We start from the raw sequence: 23776 nt of genomic DNA, 5'->3' as shown, positions 1-23776 counted from the left end.
TGTTTTGGGCTTCGTGTTCGGCAGTCGGTGTTTGGCGGTCGCGCGGTTCACATCAACGCGGAACCGGAAATAAGCGTATGAACGATCCGTTAGGCTTTTTAAACTTCCAAAAGCAGATTGGTTACTCGATTTTGGGTTCAGTGCTTCCGCGAGTGCGTAACCTTCATACTTTCCATCAGATATTGCAGATGACTTATTAATCAGTGAAGGGAGCAGCGAAAATACTCGAAAAGCAAGAGTGAAAACCAAACCAAACAGTAGTGCTCGCTTGAATTGAAGGTCGTTTCGAACTTGTCGGAATACGAAACACCCAAAAAATGAATGCGGCTCCGAAATTTCGTTATTGATTAAAGAGAGGTGCTTATTCGGTGGCGTGTTTGAATGACGATTTCATTTTGACGGAATAAGGTCAGCCCGATAGTGAAAGTGTTAGCATATTGAATGGAAATTGCCATAAAGCTTGCTGAATTTGGATGGAAATTCTGCGTAGAGCAGTGGGCACGTGGTTTTGTAATCTTCCGTTTCTATATATGTATTTTAAATTTGAAGATACGTATTCCTTAGTTACCCAAAAGGTATGCTTTGCCCAACAAACAAGAAGATTAATGTAACTGCCTATTTTTTTAGACTTTAAAGTGAGTAATAAAATTTAGTAACAATCAATTGATAAACAAATTGTTGACAGGTAGTAAATAGAAAACAAAGCCTATGGTAACACATTAGAGATCCTCTCTAAGCTGCAGATGTACGCACAACTGCAAGAACAATTTGGATACTCTAGGCCCAGTAGTCGAAAATGTCGACGTTCCAGAATCCATCTTTGTAATCATATAATCGAAACTTCGACAGCACTTCTCTGTTCAAAACTGAAATTTATTCTATGAATATTTGGTCGGTGTTTAGACAGACCGGACTAGATGATATTTTGACGCTTTAAAGATACGTTAAGGTGACACGGGAGACCGTGTTATTATCCCTATCTTTTGTCTCACTCTAACAATTATCGTCAAAACTTTGCAGAAGCAAATCTCGAGTTATAGCGAACTGATTAAGCTGAAAATTTATTGGGTTGTGCACTACATGTATAGAATTATATTGATACATTTTTCGCATCGATATATTAAGTGGTACTTGAGATTTGCTTCTTCAAAGGGATTGGGTGATTACAATACCGTCCCGTACGGCCTTAAGAACTCCATCAATTCTGATTTTCCCGATGTTACTTTGACATAGATGAATCATCAAATAGATGAGTTCCATTATTACAGCAGATAATGCAAATATTTTGATATTTCGAATGCTTGGGGTACGTTTTTCTGAAACCATTATAAAACACTTGGTTCAGTATGGACGGATTTCACACCAACTCGACACGCGATTGGCAGCACCTCTTCAGAATTCAATGAAACTTTCTGGATGTTAAAAGTATGTGAAACTAATATACTTTGCATATTTTTTTTTCAATCGATCTAGACTAACATTTGGAAAGGGTCAAAGTTTTATAAACCCGTATAACTCGAAAACGGTACGACCTACAAAAAAAAAGTGTTGTATTGGGACTGTCGTAAAATTTCCTGAAGTTAGAAAAAAAAAAAAAACATTTTCTACACTGAAAAAAAAATAATTAAAAACTTTGAAGTCGATTTAAAAAAACGGCCATTTCAGATTTTGATCATCCTTAAGCAAAAACTTTCGTAATTAAATTTACTAAAAGTCGTCCATACATTGCAAATTGAGCATATTTTAGGGAAAAAAGTTTTTCTAACATCGATTTTTTTAAGTCCAAAATGATTTTTTTTATTTTATTTTTATTTCGCTTCAAATAGTCTAGTATGATTATATTTTCATGTGATAAATGAGTTTTAATCACAAAATAGATTTTTTGCAATTCGATTGCGTATCGGCTTACTTTTTATCAAGGAAATGACCTACATAACAGCCTACTTTTAATACCGATACAAACAGTGCTGAAAAGTGTTACTTTTCAGCACTGATAACAGTATCGAAAAGTAGCACTTTTCAGTTCTGTTTTGGAAGTTACCGAACCGGCGTCGGATCACCTCCATACGTCATTTATTGAAATGCTGTGATTTTCTCAAACAATTTCTGATTCTAGGATCCGAATCCGATTCAATTCGGTTCGTCAAATGGGTGTAGAATCAGAACTCAAGTTGATTCTTCATCCATTTGACTAACCGAATTAAATCGGATTCCTAGAATCAGAAGCTGGTTGACCGTGGGGATTCTGAGTCTTGCGGAAGTAGAGGATTTATGGGGTCACTATATAAAAGGACGGGAGCGTTATGGGGCGGTTCTTGTAATGTTGGCAATTCAGCATATACAATATGGTTGAAAATTCTAAGCGGGGCGTCCTTACCTGGTCTGTCTTTAAAAGTAGAATCAGCAATGAAAGTGTGAAAATTTGTGACAGTCATTCCACAGCCTACCTGATTGAGAAACACTGAGTTGCTACAACGCATGGATGGCCATGTGGATATTCTTGAAATATCCCCAAAAATCCAACTTTACCGGCATTTTTCGTTATTGCAAAATATGTTGTATGCAACTCGTTGCAAAACTCGATTTTTTCAGCACTCGTCGTATTTATCCAACTCGGCGAGCCTCGTTGGATAAATGTACGACTCGTGCTGAAAAAATCATCATTTTGCAACTTGTTGCATAAATAACTAATATTTGTTTTATTGGGAGTAGTTAAAAGAAATAAAACGGAATTATACAGAGTTGCGTCTAACAATCCGATGGGTTTTTATGGTTGGAAAGATATCACAATAATAGAGTAAATTCAAATGTAGATCAAAGTTAGTGTGGGAATGCATTCTTTCTCTGAAGCAATTAACCAGTAGGAACGAAGTTACATTGTACTGGGTGCCCGGCCATTGTGGAATTGAGGGGAATGAAATCGCCGACAATCTAGCAAGACAGGGTGCAGCCTCCAGCTTTGTCGGCCCTGAACCGTTCTGTGGTGTTCCTGAGTGCACTCTCAGGATGAAACTGAAAAATTAGGGAATGTCCATGGTAGAATCCAATTGGAACGCCACGGATACATCCAAGCAAGCGAAAAGATATTATCGGCTTGATTTTATCGATACGATATCCGATATCTGTTGACCCGATATTATCCGATATCGATAAAACTATTGTCTGTCCGATAATCAGGACAACATTCAATGATTATGTTAAAACTAGTTAGACGGAATTTAAGATATCCGCTAAACATAACATACCATAACTGCAAAACTCAGACAATTGATTCCACAATGCAACAGTTGATTTCAAATAAGCCCGAAATATTCGATATTGTTTGAAAATCGCATCATTGAAAAATATCGGATATCGGTTCGATACCGATAATGTCAAATCCGATATATCGCCGATATCGATATTGAAACATTGGAATATCGCCGATACCGATAAATCGTCATTGTGCACAGCCCTACTACCCATGGTTTCGAATGTGGACGCGCCTCTTTCGGAGACCTTGACCTAAAGAGAAGCCAGGTATGAATAGCTAGACTTTTCTTCAGGAGCTACGCAATGTAAGAAGGACGGACCTACAATCTACATAATAATTGGTAATTAATATCGACTCATAAATTCGAGTCCACCAAAACCAGGAGGCACTAATAAACGTGACCTTGCAATTCAAATTAATCGTACCGTGGCGCTCACCGGACGAATTTCGTCAACCCGACAAAGCCGAACAACCCGATCCTAGGTTCTGGAATCAAGTCCACGGTGAGCAATCGATTTTCGTCGGAAAACATCATTTGAATTGCATATTTGCCACTTGTTCGGACTATGTTGATTTACGGGTATGCTAGTGAAAGCACATATGCACCTTCCTGTACGTACCTACATGCCAGCATATAGTTAGAAAAAAATACTATTGAAAATGGAAAACGGCAGTCTGCCAGTCACAATATTTCGCAACCATGTGCTCTCCCAATGGAACTGAACGAAGACATGAATAAATAACAATCCTTCGTCGCCGCCATCAACATTGCCGTCTGCTAACTTTGCGCAACGACCAACGAGGCACGCTTCCAACAGGACCTACCTACATATTATGTTTACCCAACTTGAAGTTGTTAGTTTTTCATGTTCACAAGCCATGCCATAGTTAAAGGGGGGTCGGAAGGTATGCAGAACATAATCAGGTCGATGGTGGCACGCTCATCTTTATCGCCGTGGGATAGCCTCGTCTCGTCATCTACACCAGTCAAACAAACGGAAACCCTTTCAGTGGAACCGTTTTGAGTAGTAGTGCCCACGTGTATTCTACGGAACTTGTAACGTGTAATCGACCACTGGTTCTGTTCAAGCATTGAGAAATACTGTTGTTCATTTGGTGGAGTAAGTAACGGAATCTATATAGAGCCACGTTTTTAAACTAGGGAACCGGAATGAGCACTGTTTTTGGGTCACATCGGTGTCACTATGGTTTCGATCAGTGAATTACATGGATTACATGACCTATCTATAGCTTTTCGCCGTTTAACCCTTTCAAAACGGGTGCGAGGAGAACCCTAAACCGAAGACAGTGTTTAAGCCTGATTCGCTGCTGAAAAGTAATTTTTACCATTTCTCATCGTAATAACCTGTTTTTCATCACGCCAATCTGTCATGAAACGGTCTACTTTCCTGCACTGAAGTATGCAGTGCGGAAATTGTCATTACGCAACTGAACCGAGTGCTGTAATGATTCATTACGCAACGCTTTATCATTACGCAACTGTTATGAATCATAACACAACAATTTTTCAGAAACTATAAAATGATGATGAATGCATTCCGATATAATTTCTGATACCCTCAAGTGGTCTTCCACGAAATTGCAAAAAATGTACGTAACTCGTTGCAGAACTCGATTTTTACAGCACTCGTCGTAATTGTCCATAATTTACGACTTGTGCTGTAAAAATCATCATTATGCAACTTGTTCCGTAAACTACTATTCTTGGGCTATATTGATGCATGAGTAATTCCTGCAAGGAATCGGTCAAGGAAGCACTTTTTTCTGATCACAGTTCGCAGTTGAAAAACATGTCAGTTCTAACAGGAGTCGCTGAAGAAATTTTCTGCAAGAAATCGGCGAGAAATTTCTTCAACAATTCCTTCTTTGCAGCTTCAGCATGAAGGCTTGATTGTAAAATTTTAAAACTTTAATTTTCCAACATACATTGTTGGAATAATTCAAAGTTATCTGTCAAATGGTACACTTTAGGTTATTTATCAGAACTTCAAGTCTGAAAGACTTCATGTAAAAGCTGATTTTCCTAAAGGCAGCATTTTGGGTCTAATATTATAGAATATTCTCACATCTGACTTACTTGAGTTACCTCAGGGATGTCAAAAATCCTTGTTTGCGGATGACACAGGCCTCTCCGCCAAAGGACGAAGTCTGCGTGTCATCTGTAGTAGATTGCAAAAGAGTTTGGATATTTTTTCTTCATACTTGCAAAAAATGGAAGATTTCTCCTAATGCTTCCAAAACTCAACTAATTATATTCCCACATAAACCAAAAGCTCTTTATTTGAAATGAATTTGAAATTCCAATGATTTAGAATTGGATGTATTGGCTCATAAATAAGAACTTAACTTTCAAAAATTACATTGAGGGCATTCAAGCCAAATGTAACAAATATATAAAATGTCTGTATTCACTTATTGACATTTGTCTTAAGAACAACCTGATCTTCAAACAAATTTTCAGGCCAGCCATGTTGTATGCTGTACCAATATGGACTAGCTGTTTTAACACCAGGAAGAAAGCTATGCAGAGGATTCAAAATAGAATTTTAGAAATGATTCAGAAGCTTCCTCCCTGGTATAGTACTAATGAGTTAAAAAGAATATCCAATGTTCAAAAGTTGGAACAAATTTCAAATAAAATAATCAATAATTTTAAACAAAAAATCGTTGCAATCTTCTATTGCCACGATTAATGCGTTATATAGGGAAGGTGTACCGGTATTCGCCATGTACCAGTTATTCGCCACCCTAGATTATATACCGTTTTACGACATATATGGTTGCCAACTGTTTAGTGTTCGCTAAATTGCTTTAAGATGATACGGAAACATTCTTAGAAACCGCAAAATTTTCTAAGAAAATAATAGAAAAAAATCATTTTCCTTAAAATTTTTGCACCTATTTTTCGCCATGGTGTTCCTGATTCGCCACCCTTCATAAGAAATCAACGTAAGTGGGGAATTCATTAACCGAAATTAAAATCGTGGCGAATACTGGTGCAGAAGTGGTCCAGTATTCGCCGCCACCATTTTTAATACAAAAACAAAGTTTCTGATAAATTTTCATATTTTCCCTGATGAGCATGGATTGAAAGCTTTCGTTTGATGTATTGACAGTAACCAAAGGTCGTTTGATTTATGTATAAACAATATTTTTCCTTAGGGTGGCCAAAACTGGTACACCTACCCTATTTAGGTTAAGTACACCCGATTCTGTTTTTGCACGGATTTTTTTTACACGGCCGTGCAAAAAAAGTTTCCATACATTTTTTTTTCACCAAAACCTTATTTTTGCATGAAACGTCGAGAAATGGTGTTACTTTTTTTGCACGGTTTTTGCAATTTTGAACTGAAAACTTTTTTTTTCACGGTACGCATCCCCCGTGCAAGAACAGAATCGGGTGTAAATTGAAAACTGTTTTTTTCTCTTTTATATGCAGGTAAAATCAACTCATCTGTAAAAAATCTGAACTGCTACGGCAAATGAAATGTTATATGTTGTCAACCAAATGTTAATAAAAGCTCAATTTTGTTTTACCACATTAGGATTATAGTGTTGTCTAATACAGAACACCTAGAAATAAGAAATGAATGCAATGTTTGGAATGATACTAATAAACAATTAAAAAAAGCTGTACAAACAAAATTTGAGATAAACAAGCCGTTGTTCAGCAACCAATGTCACTTGGGTGGCGACTTTGTCAAAGTAAGCTCAAAGTTAATAACTGAGGAAATACGCAGAAGAACGCTAAGTTGAGAAGCAGACGTTTTCCCAGTGAGGACGTAATGTCAAGAAAGAAGGAGAAGCCGTGGTACAAAGAAATGTTTTTGAACAAAAAAAACTTTCAAATATTTTGTGATTTGGTAGATTGACCTCCACAACAATTTGAAGAGCCTAGAATATCTTGATTCTTCCTCTATTTATGATTTAATTGGATAGAAGGGTTTACCCTGGTCTATCCATCCTTTTTCGATACAAATCCTAACATAGATATTCCAGAACTTTTTGTAAGAACCTTTTTCTACATATGTACTTATTTTGCTTTTTCTATGATTGATACATCCAAAAAACAGAAAAACGAATTGGAACGCAAAATGAGTGTAGAAAAAAGTCGTCCTGAAAATGTTAAGCCAAAGTCTTTGGTTAAGCCACATATTAGCTATGAAATGCATGAAATGCTTAGGCAACGAAGCATCGTAGTAACCCAATCCGCAAGACTGTCGCTGTCAAAGCTCATTTTTTACACGAAAGTCTTCAAATCTGTCTCGTAGCCGTAACCGTGTAGCGAAAATTGGTTTCGAAATTATAAGTTCCGGAACTTTATTCCATAGCCCATCTCCCCCACCTGCTAAGCTGCTTCTCCGTCCCCAAAAGTGTTTTCCGAACCCTATCTCGACTTTGACTCTCAAAAAGGAAAAATTTCTCCACTCAAGACTTCAAACATGGAAAATTGCGATGCCAAGTAAGTTTCTCTATGCTAACACACATATGTTTCACATCGGGGCCGTGAAAGCTTGGCGGGTTGTCCATCCGTCTGCCACTTCCCACGGTAGAATTCGTTCCGACCTTATTCCGTCTAATGAATTTTTATCGACCAAATAAATTCCCTGTTCAACGATGATAATCTGCTGAACATGAAACTGCGGAACTTTTCTAACCGAATAAAAAAACTGAAGCAACCTCTCTCTGGATGCCGCCTTTGCCGAACCGATTCTAGAACCTGTTGAAGCAGTTGAAGTCCCTTCGAATCTCCCAGTCGACTGTAGTGCCCAAGTGGACGATGGCGTTCCGTGTGATTTCGTAACACAGTGTGCCACGGGCAGCATTTCCCAGCCGGCTATGACGACGGAATGCTGCGGGGGCAATCCGGCCCTTCCAAGGCAGCGATCCCAGGGCAACGTGCCACAGCAAAACTGCTACAACTGCTCGTGTGGCCGCCCTGACTGCACTCCGGTTAAAAAAGTGGTAAGTGCTCAATAGTTTGCCAAACTCGCAATTTAATCCGCCCTTGATGCCTTTATCTCTGCACGGTGCTCTCCAGACCGTTATTATTTGAAAATAATCTCCATCAAATCTGAGCTCACCCGTTTTTTTCTATTCCTGATAAAGAATATTATAAAAATACATAGTAGCAGTGTTTTTTTAAGCTCCCCTGTACCTATAGTAACACTACAGGTCGGACTCGATTATCCGAAGACTCAATTATCCGGCAACTCGATTATCCGGGATTCGATTATCCGGAATTTTAGACTCGATTATCCGGAATTTGATTATTAATATTCATGTTTTTCAGTTTTTATGCATAAATTTAAAATAATTTGACATTGCAATTTACAATATGAATGGTTTTGCAGTTTTGGACGTAGGTAAGAAAAAGGGGGCTTAAAAAGGGTTTTTTGTGTATGTCGGTCAAAACATTTTTTTCTTCTCAAGCCTCCTAACAACGTTCCTACAAATAATTTCTGGCTACGCCACTGCATCCTTTAAACGAAACAACGATAAAGGATAATATTTAAGTTCTTTTATTGTTGATTTTAATTTGTCTTTTAGTGATTCGATTATCCGGAGGATTCGATTATCCGGAGTGAAAAAAAAATGATACTCCGGATAATCGAGTCCGACCTGTACTAGAAAAAAGTATTTTTTATTTAACTAAAGAGAAAACTGAGAACTTGTTTACATCAATCTAAAGCTTTTGACCTATTGTTCGTTGGAACAATACAAAACTTATGTAAAATACCATTTTGACTTGTGTTTTGCCTGTGGCGTGAAGCTAGTACTACTGTAGGAACAGAAATTAGAAATAGCGCCACAATAGACACATGTGTTCAGTGCCGTAGCTTGCTGTTGACCACGTTGGCAACCGCCAAGGAAACCATCCATTAAGGGGGCAAGATCCGTCATTGATTTCGGAATTTTCAAAAGCAGTTTTTTCGTTCAAAATCAAGAAAATTTACAGGAAAATTTATTCACTGTATTCATTCTCCAACCGAAACACAGTGACACATTTTCATCGAATAATTTTTAGTTTTGAACAGAAAACTGTTGAAGTTGAAGTTTCGATGATGACGATGATTACGATCTCGGTAGAAAAATTGGTTTTCCGATTTCTCGGTACAATAAGTACCGAGATTCGGTATTGAAAATAATTGAATTCTCAGCTGTTGGATACTCGGCGGATCGCAGGCCCCTGACAACCATATATCGATACACAGTGTTCTTCGTAGCCAGGATGTCCCGGGCGATAAGTAAATATCGCCCACTGTCAGTTGTAAGAACTGTGAAAATAAAGACCATTGTTTTGTTTAATTGTTTGTTATGGTTTGGTTATCAATTTTTGATATTGTTAAGCAGCTAATAATGTGCCAAAAAGTTGAAGCACATTCAACATTTCGATGGTTTTGGAAGGAGAGAAAAAATTGAAAGGCATCCTGCAAGCCTCCAAGCAAGCAATCAGTTATTTTATTGCGACACTTCCTCGATTACGGATCATAAACATCAACCCGGGAGCATCATGACAGCTGCAGTACAACGTCAATGTACCGAAAAATTTTGGTCCGTGGTACTGTCAAACTCAATGAAATCATGGAGTGTTCTCAAAATAGGGCGTAAACTAGAATTATGCTTGATGGACATAAAACAAGTTTTACATATTTTGTTTGGCATTTGTAACATCATTATAAACGAGTTATCACCAAATAGCGATTCTCTAAAAGGATTTGTACGGTCATCGGGAAGATTTTGTATGGCCCACGAGCGAGTTTTGAATAGTGGTGTGATGTGGTCCGCATGCTGTGAGTTGCTTATAGTAACCGTTCCTTTGTTTACGAAATTATTTTTTGACCACTTAGCAATTCAAAGCAAGACAAATTTGTTAGGGATCGTTCAAATATTACGTTCAAACACAACAAGGAGAGATAAGGGATATTTTGTAGTGTTTCGGTCCATACAATAAATTGAAATTTTCCATATAAAACCTGTTACTTCAGGGAAGGAGGGGGTTTAAATTGGCAAATTTCTTCGTTACATAATATTTTAATCATCCCTTAGATATTTACGATAATCATTAATTTATGGGAAATTGACTGTATTTATAAGCTTGAAATCAATCTGAGATTATATCAACTCGCAGTTCATTTTCTTTTGCGGGTGCAAACACTTGTTTCTCATACTCACCACCAGATGTCTAAATTTCAATCAGATAAGCTTATTGGATGAAGTATCCCGCTTTTACGAACGCTAATATCACCAAAAATTAGCCCACTTTTACAAAAAGGGATCTAGTGATCTGGCGTTTGACTTGGGTCGCTTGATATGGACTTATCCACCGGTGCACTAAATTTACTCAGTCCAAGATTTTTTACACTTGACCGAAACACGTGAGAAGCATCTACGTAACCCGCTAAAACGTCAAAATTCTTTAACCGAGTGAATTTATAACACCGGTGGACAAGTCAATAGGCTAATATTTTCAAAGCTGAACGATCACTTCGACATCTGGTGGCTAGTAGGAGAACCGTCATAAAAGAGGTTGAGTTGAGACCGCACCGTGTGCAGCATAGGGAAGAGCAAACATATTACACTTTTTCTCGGAATAGTTATGTTGTAGACAATTAGAGAGCATTGAAAAACCTGATAAACTTTTTTTCCTTCGAAAATGTACAGATCCTACAGTGCTCTTGTACGATTAGTGGGATAAAATTGGAAAATTGGTGTTTGGCTACATAGGTTATTAACCTCCGGATTCTTTGTTTGTGGTTAAATTTGTTATGAAATCACGCGTATCGCAAGAATAAAGGGTCGAAATGATTATGCCAATGGAAAATAGTTTAATAATTAATTGATTATGAGCTAATTTTTGGGTAAAAAAAAAATGAATTTTGGACGTAAACAAACATTTTCAATGACATTTCTCTCCTTCTTTCCTAGCGACCTCTATGATGGTGGCGCATTAAATTTGCCTATTGACCGGAATAAAGCCAAACGTCAATATGTTGGATCCCTACCAGAAAGTAAGCTAACTTTTGGCGGCCATCACCGCTTTCAAAAAGCTGGATAGTTCAGCCAATGGACTTACCCACGGTCTACTTTTCTTGTTGATTTTTTCCGATCTAAATATGTTTACATAAAATGACATCCACGCCAACACGAATGTTCATCGGATGAACAATGCGTGGATGAATGTGCAACGAAATCATTTATTTTTCTGTATACATCGCCCGCTGTAAAGGTTTTCTTCACGCTGAAAGTTGCAGCGTGACGTCATCGTATATTAGTTCATAGGCTTATTTGATTGAAACTTAGACCTCTGGTGGTGAGTATGAGAAAAAGTGTTCTAATCCGCATAGAAAAAAACTGCAAATAAAAAAATATCACTTTTCGACTTGATTCGATCTCCAATAAAAAGATAAGGACACCGTCTTCAGCCATTTAGCTGCACGGAATGTAGCTTAACACTAGACAATGGATAAGGATGCTTCAGTGGCACAGTTGAGAAACATTCCTGACGAAAAGTTTCAATGGCTGAAGCGGGAATCGAACCCACACCCAATGACACGATGCGCTTAAAGGTGAAGATGAATCGAAGCCAAACCACAAATTTTCAAGAGCACGAATTTGGAGAAGCGAACATCCGTTTAAGCTGAAAACTTAATCGATTGGTCACGAGCTGGTAGAGACCAATCGATTAGGTTTTCAGTTCAAACGGGTGTTCGGTTCTACAGATTCGTGCTCTTGAAAATTTGAGGTTTGGCTTCGGTTTATCTTCACCTTAAATGCCTAACGACACTAACCGCACGGCCACGAGGCCCACAATATTTTATTTTATTTTATTTTATTTTACGGCCAGCGCTTTCTTTTGAGGGCATAAAAGCGATCCACAAATCAGTTAGGCTGTATTGTAAGTAATTTCTTATAGATTACTTTTCCGCAAAACAAAGCACTAACACGTCATTTAATCTTTTCATCGAACAAATTGGTACGCTCTTAAGTTCATTTGGTGCTTAAACTTGGTGATTTTATTAAATTTATTTCCATTGGCAGACGAGAATATCAGACTCGCCCTTATTTCATTTCATTCCATTCGTTGTTTTGCACCCGTCAACAACGAAACAAAATTCCGATCTGCCATAGTGAAAAATTGTGCCGGCAGCGGTGGATGGCCCCATTGTTTACGTTGAAAGTAGGTACGTGAAAATTGCGTTATCTGTCACTTCGCGGGGGGGTTGATAAACATTAAACAAAACTTCTCATCCTGATTGCACTCTCGATTCAATTTACCCGAAAATGGATAAACACATGGAGATGTTGACTACGCTAGAAGTCGTCCCGTGCCATGGGCCTGGTGGAAAGGATACAGGATGCATTCAATGCACAGTTTGTCATGGGACAAAGAGTTTATCGGATGTTGTTACAAGTAGCGATCAACTTGAATCATGCCGCATTCGCGCTACTATTTTTCGCTCAACCAATGTTCGAACGGTTTCAGAATCACAAACAACATGTCCAGAGGTAAATCACTACGAAAACGTTAAAAAATCCTCAAAATGATAGAACTTTGATTCGCGAACAATGGATCATTAAAATAACCAAAACGGCCGCTATGGGAAGCATAGATAGCGCCACCGTAGCCTTGTGTGTTTGACAGAACAGCAAAGCTGTCACAATGTTAAATCCCATATACAGTGGCGCCTTTGTTTTGATGCGGTGAGCACTGATAAAAACTACCTTCAATGATCCATTAATCGCTACCATACACGCAACACGATGCATTATTCGCCGAGCAAAGTTTGTTATGATAACTTAACGACAAAAGGTTAATCGTTGTCGCTTTGATCGCAGGATAAAGAACAACCGCGATGCATCATGTGTTTTGTCATGATCACTAGATTTCCATCCTTGCAAAAGACTGCACTGCCAAAAGTTATCTTTGTGGAAAAATGTGAAGTTAGTACAGAATTATATTTAAAAGACACAACAGTCTTTATATGAACTTTCGACCCCCACAGAAACTAAGAAACGTGGATTATGTTCAGAAAATATTTAAACTTTGAGCGATCATTTTTCAATGTATACTTTTTCATATGGAACAGTTCGTTCCCTTAATGCTACATCTAAATAACTCGAACTTTCGATTTTTAGAGTTCAATTTGTCGAAACATAAATCTTAATTAAATCTGCCATATATTCACTGATCATAGGCGTGTTATTCAAAGTAAACAAGTCAAAGGTTACTTTTCAATCATATAATCTGTGATTATCCACCCACCTTGTAAAACGGTCAAACTTTCAATATAAAATACAGTCGACTCTCCACAACTCGATATACTCTATAACTCGATGGATTTTTCAGTCCCTTCAAATTTCCATATATCCTGCTCTCCATAAGTCGATATTTCTATAACTCGATATCTCCACTAGTCGATGTCACGTGAGAGGTAAATTTCCCTCCATAACTCGATATCTATTTTAAAATCATTCTTATTTGGGGAAACTTGGTCTAATTCTTGTTTAGAGGTGAATAAGTACTGGCAAGTTGAAATGAAAGTTGAAAAACATGAAAATATAAAAAAATAATGCCAGTAACAATAATAAGATTTTTTGAGCATTTCGGAAAAAAAATTCAAATAATATTTTGTAAAACATTATCAACAAAATATTATTGCTCTCTTGCAGAAGAGACCATATATGTACTGGGAATACAGAAATTTGTTTCTTCGATTTTGTGATTTTTTGTGTCGGTATATTCTATAACTCGATAATTCTATAAGTCGATGGTCCCTTCAATATCGAGTTATGGAGAGTCGACTGTGGTTCGAAAATTGGATTTTCGAGTTATCTAGTTGTATCATCAAGGGGAAGAGTTATGCTTTTATGGACAGTGCATGCCAGGGCATAATTTACAAAAATATCGCGTGGCCTGTTTAAAAGTTACACTCTTTGCAAGGCTGGCAGCAGCTCTCTTTTTAGAGATTTGGTCTTTGATACAAGTCTGTAAAAAGTCTTTTTTGATTAAATGAAGTCTCTATTTTGGCCAAATGATATCTGCTTGCAGTGAATCTTGTTGACAAATTCTAGAGAGTCATGAAAAAACTTCAGAAACAACTGCACAATAGGCCGTCCCTTTTTTAAATTTGAAATGTTATAAGCTCGTCATTGTAAAGTGCTCGTTTTGGTAAGAAACAAATCAGGTAATATTTTGAAGTCCGTACGTGGACGCAAAGTGGTCCCCCAACGGCCCTGAACGTAGATGACATCGCGAACATTTGAAGTCCGTACGTGGACGCAAAGTGGTCCCTCAACGGCCCTGACGGTAGATGACATCGCTAAATCGAGCTCGCTGCTCTAGTGAAGAAAAATTTTCTTCTTAGAAAATTAACTTCTGTACTGACTATCAACGCGCGCAGAATTTGTTACTAGTGGCTTTTAGTACTCATGTTGCGTGCACTAGAACAGCGAGCTCGATTTAGCGATGTCATCTACCGTCAGGGCCGTTGAGGGACCACTTTGCGTCCACGTACGGACTTCAAAATTTTACATGATTTTTTTCTTCTTACCAAGTGCTCATGACGAACTTATAACATTTCATATTTTCGAAAAACAAGGGACGGCCTACTGCACAACTATTCGACTGGTTCATCAGAATTATTTTCTCAGATTTCATGAAAAATGCTCCAGGAATTCTTCTAATCATTCCTTCTGGCATACTTTCAGGGACTCCTCCGAAGGTCCCTCCAGAAATTTATCTAGTCATTCCTCTACCAAGTCTCCCAGACATTCTTCCAGTGGTGTTTCGAAAGATACTTAGAGAAAGTTTTTCATAAATTGCTCCAAGAACTTTTTGAGAACTCCAACGCTTCTATCTTATTTTATTTCCTCGTGTTTTAATGTTGCCCAAATATACAGGTTAGCCATAGAAAACAACTGGTGAGCACAGATCTGATGATTTTTTTTCTGATAGCGCTCCGGGGAGCACCGTGTAACCATATTTTATCGATAATCGCTCTACCAATCGCCAACCTTCCTTTCTCCCTTATCACACCGATAGCGCTACGTTCAGCCATCGAGGCGGCAACCCTGCAAGCCGGTCTCGTGCTACAAACCGCCGGAAGTGGAATTTCAAGGTGATTCCGTGTACAAAACATCGTTCAATGCCGACCCGGCGACGATCGTTTGTAATGCGCGCCCACTGCCGATACCGCCCCGGAACAATCTGGCGATGGCACCCGGATGTCTGGAGCAGAACACCGTCACCTCGGTAAGCAATGAGAATCGATGCTGCGATTTGTAATTAGGTAGATTAGTAAAGTGTAATTGTTCTTTCAAAATTCAATAATTTTCAAATAGGAGTAACTATTGGTTGTGCTATTTCTCTTCCAACTGTCGGATTTCTTAAAGTCGGTTTCCCCAAAAACAAGTTCCACGAATGCCCAACTTTCCCTATATTATCCAAACTTTCCTGAATGGATAAAATTTAAATGTTACTGAATATGGATAAGAAGTTCGAACTTTCCTTCTGGTGGCATAAAACCAAAAAAAAAAGTATAAAGCGACCATCGAGAAAAATCGGGAGCTTCAATAGCCTAAGGCACAACATATTACAAAATTCTTGCACAATTAATTAATTGTCATGTCATAGACAATTCCAGGAGGAATTTTGTTGTTTTATAAGTTTTGAAGTTTACATGTACACGACGAAACACGTGTCAAATGTACAAATTGAAACTGCGAAAAGAAAGCACGTGCTCGGGTGTGAATCGAACCCACGACTCCCTATTCGCTAGATGGGCGCTTCAACCTACAAACTGCGGAGCCCCTTGAGAAACCGCTCGAAAGCGAACTGACCTCGATTATTCCAAAGCACATGGTGTCATCATTTCGCAGTCTAAACTCTCTTCGGATGTATGAGATGTATGCAGCTTGTAGGTCGAAGTGCCTATCTGGCAAATAGGGAGTCGTGGGTGCGATCCCCACCAGAGCACGTGTTTTTTTCGTAGTTTGAATTTGACACGTGTTTCGTCATGTACATGTAAACTTCAAAAAAAAAATATAACAACAGAATTCTTGGAGGTCAAAAATTAGTGCTTTTCCTATATCTTTTAGCTACACTTTTATCACTTCACAATGCAATTTTTCTTTTCCAAATATTCACTAGGGGTCATTTAACCACAATCGGTTTTTATATTTGACCAGCCGGAAATCGCGGAATCGAAACAAATGAAAATGTCATCATCCAGAAACCTTAATTTTACAATTAATTTAATCATAATTTTAAAATATTGAAATTTACTAACATTTGGGAGACATTCGAAACTATTCATGAAAATATCGCGTTAGGCGCCGCACACTGGGACAGACCGCTGTTTTCGACGGCCAAAACCTCTAGTACTCTTGATATGCATCCTAGAGGTTTGGTGTCTTGGACAAAGTATTTTGGAATAACTTGTACTACATTTTAACTCATTCAGATTTGATCTAGATAAGTGGAAACTGATCTAGATCAGTTCTATCTTTTGATAGGAGCGTCCTAGCAAAAAACTTTCTTCTGCAAAGTTGTTTATTGAGGCATTTTTTACATTTCATCCGAAGACACGTACACTCTATTACTGACGTGGATGGCGATATTTAACACTTTGATAAAAACAGTCAAAAAATCGATGTTGGCCCTTTTTTTCGTACAAAAAAATTTCGTAAAAAATATTTTGTCATCATGATAGCTGATTAGCGTTCATGACTTGGACCCTCTAAAATTAAAACATTTATATGTATTACCTCATTCTTTTACATTGCTAGCTCTCTTACCCCGGATACAACAATGTTGAACGGCAGAAACCTATCATGCCCACCGGGAACCAGATGATTGCACCCGGTCCAATCCAAGAGATAACCACCACCAGACATGACTATGTCGCTAAAACGACACCCAAGCGCTACAAAATCATTCCTGAAGGCCACATCCGCAGCGCGAGCGCTCCGTTTGAAAAGCAAACTGTGAACAAGCTCTCGTACGGCAGTCCCGACATGGCTCACTTTACGCCGGCAAAGTCCTGTAAACCTATTCGGCATTATACGAGGTCAGAAGGTTGGTATCAGTATTTCAGTTGTCGTTCTGAAGAACTCAATCACATTTTGATCCATTTACAGTTCCAATGGATTCGGAAACGACGGCCAAACTGAGTTACCCTCCAGTTTGCCCGGCACCTAAAGAGGATCATCCATGGGCCAAACGGGCCGGCTATCAGCCCCCATGCATACCGATGGAGAACGACACGACGTACAAGAAGAGTTACATGACTAGCTGTGGCGCAGAGCGTCCTAAAATGATTCCGCCCTTCAATAACTTACATGTACCTGCTGATTCCGGGTTTGAATCAAAGACAGTCTACAAAGAAAGTTACCATAGCGCTTGTGGCGAACGACCGCCAGCGATCCGCCCTGTGGAACAGCTGCGGATACCGCATCAAAAGCTGGAAGATGACACCGTTTACAAGGTATTGCCTAGCTATGTGGTGGATCATTCCAAATTCTTTTGATCGAACAAAGCCAAAACCTGCCGATCAAAGTCTTCTACATTTTCCGCACACTCTTAACACATTCATGCATTACATGGAAGGTAATTCGGTTTGACTTATGCACGACTTTGATTTATGAACTGAAAATGTCCGCAGGACAACCAATTTGTACATACAATACCATTTAGAAATTGTCTCCTAGCATGCCAAGACCTACCACCACACCGTGCCTACCACAGAAATCCCACAAAGAAGCAAAAGTTTTCTATACTCACCAAACTGTAAAACACATATCCAACACACGGTGTAGAACTTATGCCCCAAAAATAGTTCATAGAAGGATATAGCTTTCCCATACTTCTTTCAGTTATCCTTCCCTACGTACTGTAATACGGAGCGACCTGCACCGATTGTTCCTAGACCTGCACCGCTTATCGGAGATGGACCGATTCAGGAGATAACGACCACCAGGCACGACTACGGTTGTAAGAGCGGTACCAAGCGTGAACCGATCGTTCCCCAGAACCTGCTGCACATTCCCCAAGGTAGACTGGAAAGCAACACCGTAAATCGCCTCTCCTATCCGGCCAACAAGGAGAACGTTCAGCCTCCGAAGTCTTGCAAACCGATTCTGTCGTATAAGCGGCCTGAAAGTAAGTTTCTGATGTTTGACCTTGGAGTCCATATGGGGTATATTCGGCCATCGTCATATACCTTTAGAATTTAAATTGTGTGTCGCTGATCGATACAATATGCTAGAACTAGTAGAGAAGCGTTTTGTTTAACCCAAATTGGTGAATCAGTCGTTAGCCAACAAGTTAAATTGTTGCGAAAATTTTACTTTTTTCTGAATCTTAGGTATTTTATCACGAGGTGTGTCTCTCATTTCGCTTAAGACGCATAGGAAACTTAGCGGCACCGTATGAAGGAAAGATGTAATTGGTGTTCATTAAAAAATGAGAATGATTTCAATACCTTTCTGTAATTAGAGTAAAGAGAATTTTTTTTTTCTCTCCGAGAGAATTGCTCTCTGGACTCCAAAAAATGTTTCTTTTCGTTCGGGTCCTGTCAGTTCAATCGAAGATGGCGTCGAAACAGCAGCACCCGGCGAGCGTGTTGTACGGTTTAACGGATTTACCGTACGTAAGATAAGAACCCGACCAACTTGCCCCAGTGCCGTCCCATTGAGGATTTTTTTCGGCTCCCTCAAGGCCTTAGTGTACAAAAATAATTGGAGACCAAGGATCCGGAATTGTATACGGAATACGGATGTCAGTGTCGTTCAGCGCTCTTGTGAGAACATCGCGACTAAGTTGCGTCTTACGCCCTTCTCCTATATTAATTGCCGTTTTTTTTTTTAAGAATAAACCTTGGAATAAACATTATGTTTTTAATAAAAAAAATACTGATTTTTTTGTTTGTTAATTAACTTTATTAATAAAAAACTTCTCATTTTTTACTGAACACTCGTTACTTGTGGTATGTTCCAGCGAACAGAGATAACAAATTTTAATTCTAACAATATGACGGCGGCCTAATTTCAGCTAGATTTACTTAACCAAAATCCATAAATGATTCGCTTCTAGTTCCGATGGAGAGCGAAACAACGAACAAGATGAGCTACATGCCGGTTTGTCCAGCGCCAAAGGAGACCTACCCGTGGGCCCAACGAGCCCGCTATCAGCCACCACCACTGCCAATGGAATCGGAAACCACGGCCAAACTGAGCTACCCCCCACCTGGTGAATTTGTGGAAGAGTCGTGTGGTTCCGGACCAACTGGTGGCCCATGCTGCCAATCGTGTAATCCATCCATAGTCAACTGCTGTGCGAATTTGGCACCAGATGGTGGCTGCTACCCTCGGGCGGCAATCGTAAGCTAAAGGGTTGGACGAACCATTAAAGAAGCAAACTGGATCGGATCATAAGTAGCTACCAATTACCCATGTACGTACTATGTGTAGAATGGAAAACTGTATTAGCAGCAGCATACCAAATTTTGTACCATAGATTGAAGGAACAAATTCTTCATGTAGGATAACATATTTATTGAAACTTTATCTTTGTAGTTTATATTTTACGTTATCTGTTTAGCGAAAATTATACGTCCCGTAAGACCAAAACAAGATGCCTTACTATGTGTTCCCAAAGCTAGTGTGTTTTTGATTCGAAAGAAACTACTGAGAGGGGTGCTAGGCCGCTAAACTGCCCCTCTTTGCACAACAGTCCCATGTTGGAAAACGACAAACTGAGAAAAAGACGATTGAAATGTGGAAACAATTTCGTTTCATTTTGAGTCTCTATTTGGCCTAAAATGTGTTAAATTTTTACATATCACTGTTTGTTGAGTACACGAACAAACCTAATAAACTTCTTTTGAATTCAAGTTAAAAATTTGCCTTAAAATGCAGAAAAATCGTAGCGAGACTGTTATGCGATTATATACGATATAATATACCAATATATTTGCATACCAGTCCCATCATGTTCATCGGCTCGTTCGACAGCTACTAAAACACTCATTGTTATTAATGCACTGGATGTTTCATTTGCTATTTATGTTCTTTGGCCGTAAAAAAATAGTTATTATAGTACAGTCAACTCTCCGTAACTCGATGTTAGGGCGACTATCGAGTTAGGGAAATTAAAGAAAGTGTGTTTCTTGAGGAACACAAAATCAGGGTAACTTTGGTTAAAGGGACCATCGAGGTATCCATGAAAACTCACATTTACTACACGTTCTATAACTCGATACGGAATAGCGAGTTACGGATAGTTTACTGTATGTCCATGGATGAATCACCAGATAAACAAAAACATAGGATTGAATACTTTCTCAAAACACACGTCATGACGTGGAATGCGCTTACAGTCATGAGTCCCAGTCATGAGAGACCCAGATGATCATCTTTTGGATAATGCGGAAATGGAATCCGATGGAAATTATTCGAGATGTTCCAGAACAACCTGATTCAGGACGAATCTAACTAATCCAGCAAAGAATCATAACAAAATTTAAATGAAAAATGTAGAATGAACTTTATTTTATTTTTCTTTTTGTTCCTTTTTTTATTTTTATTTCCCTAGTACCACCCAAATGGTTAAGTACGGACATAAAATAAGATTAATATTTGTATAAGCCTTATCTAAAATGAAAATCTGTAATGCATCGTAATTTAAAATACATAATTATGTGTGATATCCACTAATTTAAACATATTTTCGATAAAACGTTGATACATGACATTTACAATGCCGTAAGCAAGTGTGTATTAAATACAGTCAAACCTCCATTAGTCGATATCTGAAGGGACCATAGACTCATGGAAACATCGAGTCAAGGAACAGAAATGCTTTGGAATGCTGTTTGAGCGAGTCATCATAGTTACCATGAAAGTATGGTTCCATGAGTCAATATTAAGACATAGAACATCGACTCATGGAAGTTGCACTGTATAGTTGATTTCCCTTTACTTTGTTACGCATAACTAGTAGTACCGAGAGACTGTATGTAGTACTAGAAGTGGTGCCCCCTTCTGAGCCCGGCCACTATACGGACTTTGATGTGACTGTTATGCGAATATTTTCAAGATGGGACAACACAAGTGGGGTTTGTTTTTGTACAAGTTAGGCACAAAGGCTACTTTTTTAGCAGTTTTTATCGATCCTCTGACGATGTTGATTTGATTTATGCAAAAAACGCAAATCGGTCAAAAGTCGACATGGGACTGTTATGCGATTATGGGCAGTCACGATTAAGACCCAAAGATCAAAATGACTCCTCTGGCTAGAGTAGCTCTATAAGGTCTAGATTTCTATGTTGAAAGATCATTGAAAGATACGTTGAAAACTGAACTCAACTTAATTTTGACGAAAATGCAGATGGGACTGACTTGCGATTCACGACAGTGCAATAACTTCATATTTTTGCACAACATTTTTAAACAAAATGTGTTTATTTTTCGGTAGAAAATGTGTTGTTCTATTATAGTTATGCTCTTTCTTGGAAAGGCAATTCTTTATGGCATGCTAAATGATCTATGCCCATTTAATTAATTATGCCATATAGCGTTTGGCAGACTTCACGGCAACCGACCTTATGGCTAACGACTTTATCTGGGTGTCTACTCGTTTACCGAAATGAAATTCCCTGATATTTCCAGGTTTTACAAAAAAAATCCAGGTTCCAGAAATACTCTAATTTTATTTGTCTATGATTTTTTTCACCCCCACTTAGGTCTTAAATCTAGTTTTATTATATGGGTTTAACGTGGTTTACGGCTTAAGTGAAGGTGAAGAAAAGGGCCCTCAAACAAACAAATAACAAATTTTAAAATATTTTCAATCTAATAGCTATTTATACACTTCTGAACATTATTTAAAGCATGCTGATGCGATTCCAATATCCAATATTACAATATGAACATGCTAACTATACCAAAGCTTAAATTTTATTCAAATGAATTGTATTTTCCAATGATGATGTATTATATTTCGTTTGTTAGAGCTCCGTGAACTGAACGAAACTTTCAAGTACATCAGTATGCTACTTCTTGAAAGTATTTTTAGTACAGATGAATGGTACATATCATTTCCATCGGTCGTTTAGATAACTAAGACAACTTCATGGGCGCAAAAGTAAAACTTTATTTGGATTTGTGGTAATATTTTAAAATAAATACTAAGTTCATCGATGTATTAGCAAGCAATCATACAGTTCTGATCTGCATAAAAGCCAAATTCTTTAAAATATCTTAACATTAACACGGTCATCTGCTACATATTTAAGTAGATATACATATACCCATCTAAATTAGTACAAATAATCCGTAAAACTTTTGGATCCCGATCCATTTTTTTTCGGAAATAGAAATACAAATTATCAAGCCCCTGGGTAATCGCGTTCGACCGTATAACATATCACTGTGGTAATTAAAATAAATGTTGAATTTTCGCATTTCCTTCGGAAAAGTTCTAAATTATTCATGATTGTTACGAAATTTTCAATTTAACACTTCAGTCGTCGCGCTGTTGTATTTTGTACAACACCGCTGAAAAAACCTCGCTTTTCGTTCACAACAGCAGCACGGTGTTTATGACTGTGGCAAACCGCGCGACGACTAGAAGGTTGAAGTTGTACAAATTCCAGAATTCTTTTCGAAAATCGTTTGTTCTAAAACCGAATATTTTCCAATAATTTTAAAAATTGTGCATGAAGCAGGGCTGGTGGTGACTGAGTTTCTTGAAAACAGGAAATTTAGAAACCTCTTTCCAGTAAAAAAGACACTAAAAAGTAATCAAAAAGAGACGAAACAGTAATCAAAAAGCAAAACGAGACCTAACAGGAACCAGGATAGAATAGTTTGATCAGACCACATTTTTCTCTGAGAATATTTTAAACTTTTTTTTTCAAATTTCTCGTGACTGTAGCATCCACCCTAGCTACACCACTGGCTGTCTGGTACAGCAGTGGATTCGTATCAATAAAAGAAACTGTTTATCTTCTGACTGCACACCCGAACAGACGCGCGTTTCATTACTGTGTTTTACCGTATCACAAGTCTCGGTCATAAACAGTTAATTATCGTTTAGAACCCAATCTCCCACAAGATATTACAGTGGCGACGAGGTGGAGATTTGTTTTTCGCGTCCCGGGAAGTGCAAATCAGTGAAAGTTTTCCGGTTTCCCAGTGATTTTTTGGTGCATTTCACCGGGGGAAACAGTTTGTTTGCAAGCGATCCATTCATCCCGTTGGATTCAGTTTTGCCGACGGAGGAAAGCAACAGTTTGCGCTGCGCAGTACCTACACTGCAGGAGTTGGTTTGGTTTCACTTTGCACAGGTTTGCTGCAAAAACCGTAAGTTTTTCTCAAAAGTGGAAATAAATAGAGAAAACTTGTTTTATTTTGCATGCCGTTTGTGTGTTTAAAGTGAGTTGAGCCATTTTCTTCTGTCTAGCAAGCAAAGAATTTGTGTTTCATTTTGTTTTCCCG

General features: G+C 38.3%; 1 protein-coding gene across 5 annotated transcripts; it reads left to right on the top strand.

Annotated features, from left to right (window-relative positions):
* The first annotated feature begins 6 nt into the window (after positions 1 to 6).
* LOC5564654 (stabilizer of axonemal microtubules 1) lies at positions 7 to 19933 on the top strand. 5 transcript variants are annotated; one of them, XM_021852991.1, is made up of 8 exons: positions 7 to 75; positions 180 to 357; positions 7951 to 8239; positions 15321 to 15530; positions 17066 to 17354; positions 17417 to 17763; positions 18152 to 18437; positions 19371 to 19933. In XM_021852991.1, the coding sequence occupies exons 3-8, from the start codon at positions 8114 to 8116 to the stop codon at positions 19664 to 19666; spliced, it is 1554 nt and encodes a 517-aa protein (XP_021708683.1). In that variant the 5' UTR covers positions 7 to 75; positions 180 to 357; positions 7951 to 8113; the 3' UTR covers positions 19667 to 19933. The 5 variants fall into 5 exon arrangements, with proteins under 5 accessions (XP_021708683.1, XP_021708682.1, XP_001649005.2 ...); XM_021852990.1 differs by having other exon boundaries at positions 9 to 357; positions 7992 to 8239; XM_001648955.2 differs by having other exon boundaries at positions 9 to 357.
* Positions 19934 to 23776: the final 3843 nt, after the last annotated feature.

This window comes from Aedes aegypti, chromosome 3, assembly GCF_002204515.2.
Source record: "Aedes aegypti strain LVP_AGWG chromosome 3, AaegL5.0 Primary Assembly, whole genome shotgun sequence".
Lineage (NCBI taxonomy): Eukaryota > Metazoa > Arthropoda > Insecta > Diptera > Culicidae > Aedes > Aedes aegypti.
This window is presented reverse-complemented; position numbering and strand designations above follow the sequence as displayed.

Coding starts and splice junctions, on each gene's coding strand:
- LOC5564654 (XM_021852988.1), top strand. CDS start 7,717: ATGGAAAATTGCGATGCCAA. Junction 8,240..15,320: donor GCACTCCGGTTAAAAAAGTG/GTAAGTGCTCAA, acceptor TCACACCGATAG/CGCTACGTTCAGCCATCGAG. Junction 15,531..17,065: donor AGCAGAACACCGTCACCTCG/GTAAGCAATGAG, acceptor TTACATTGCTAG/CTCTCTTACCCCGGATACAA.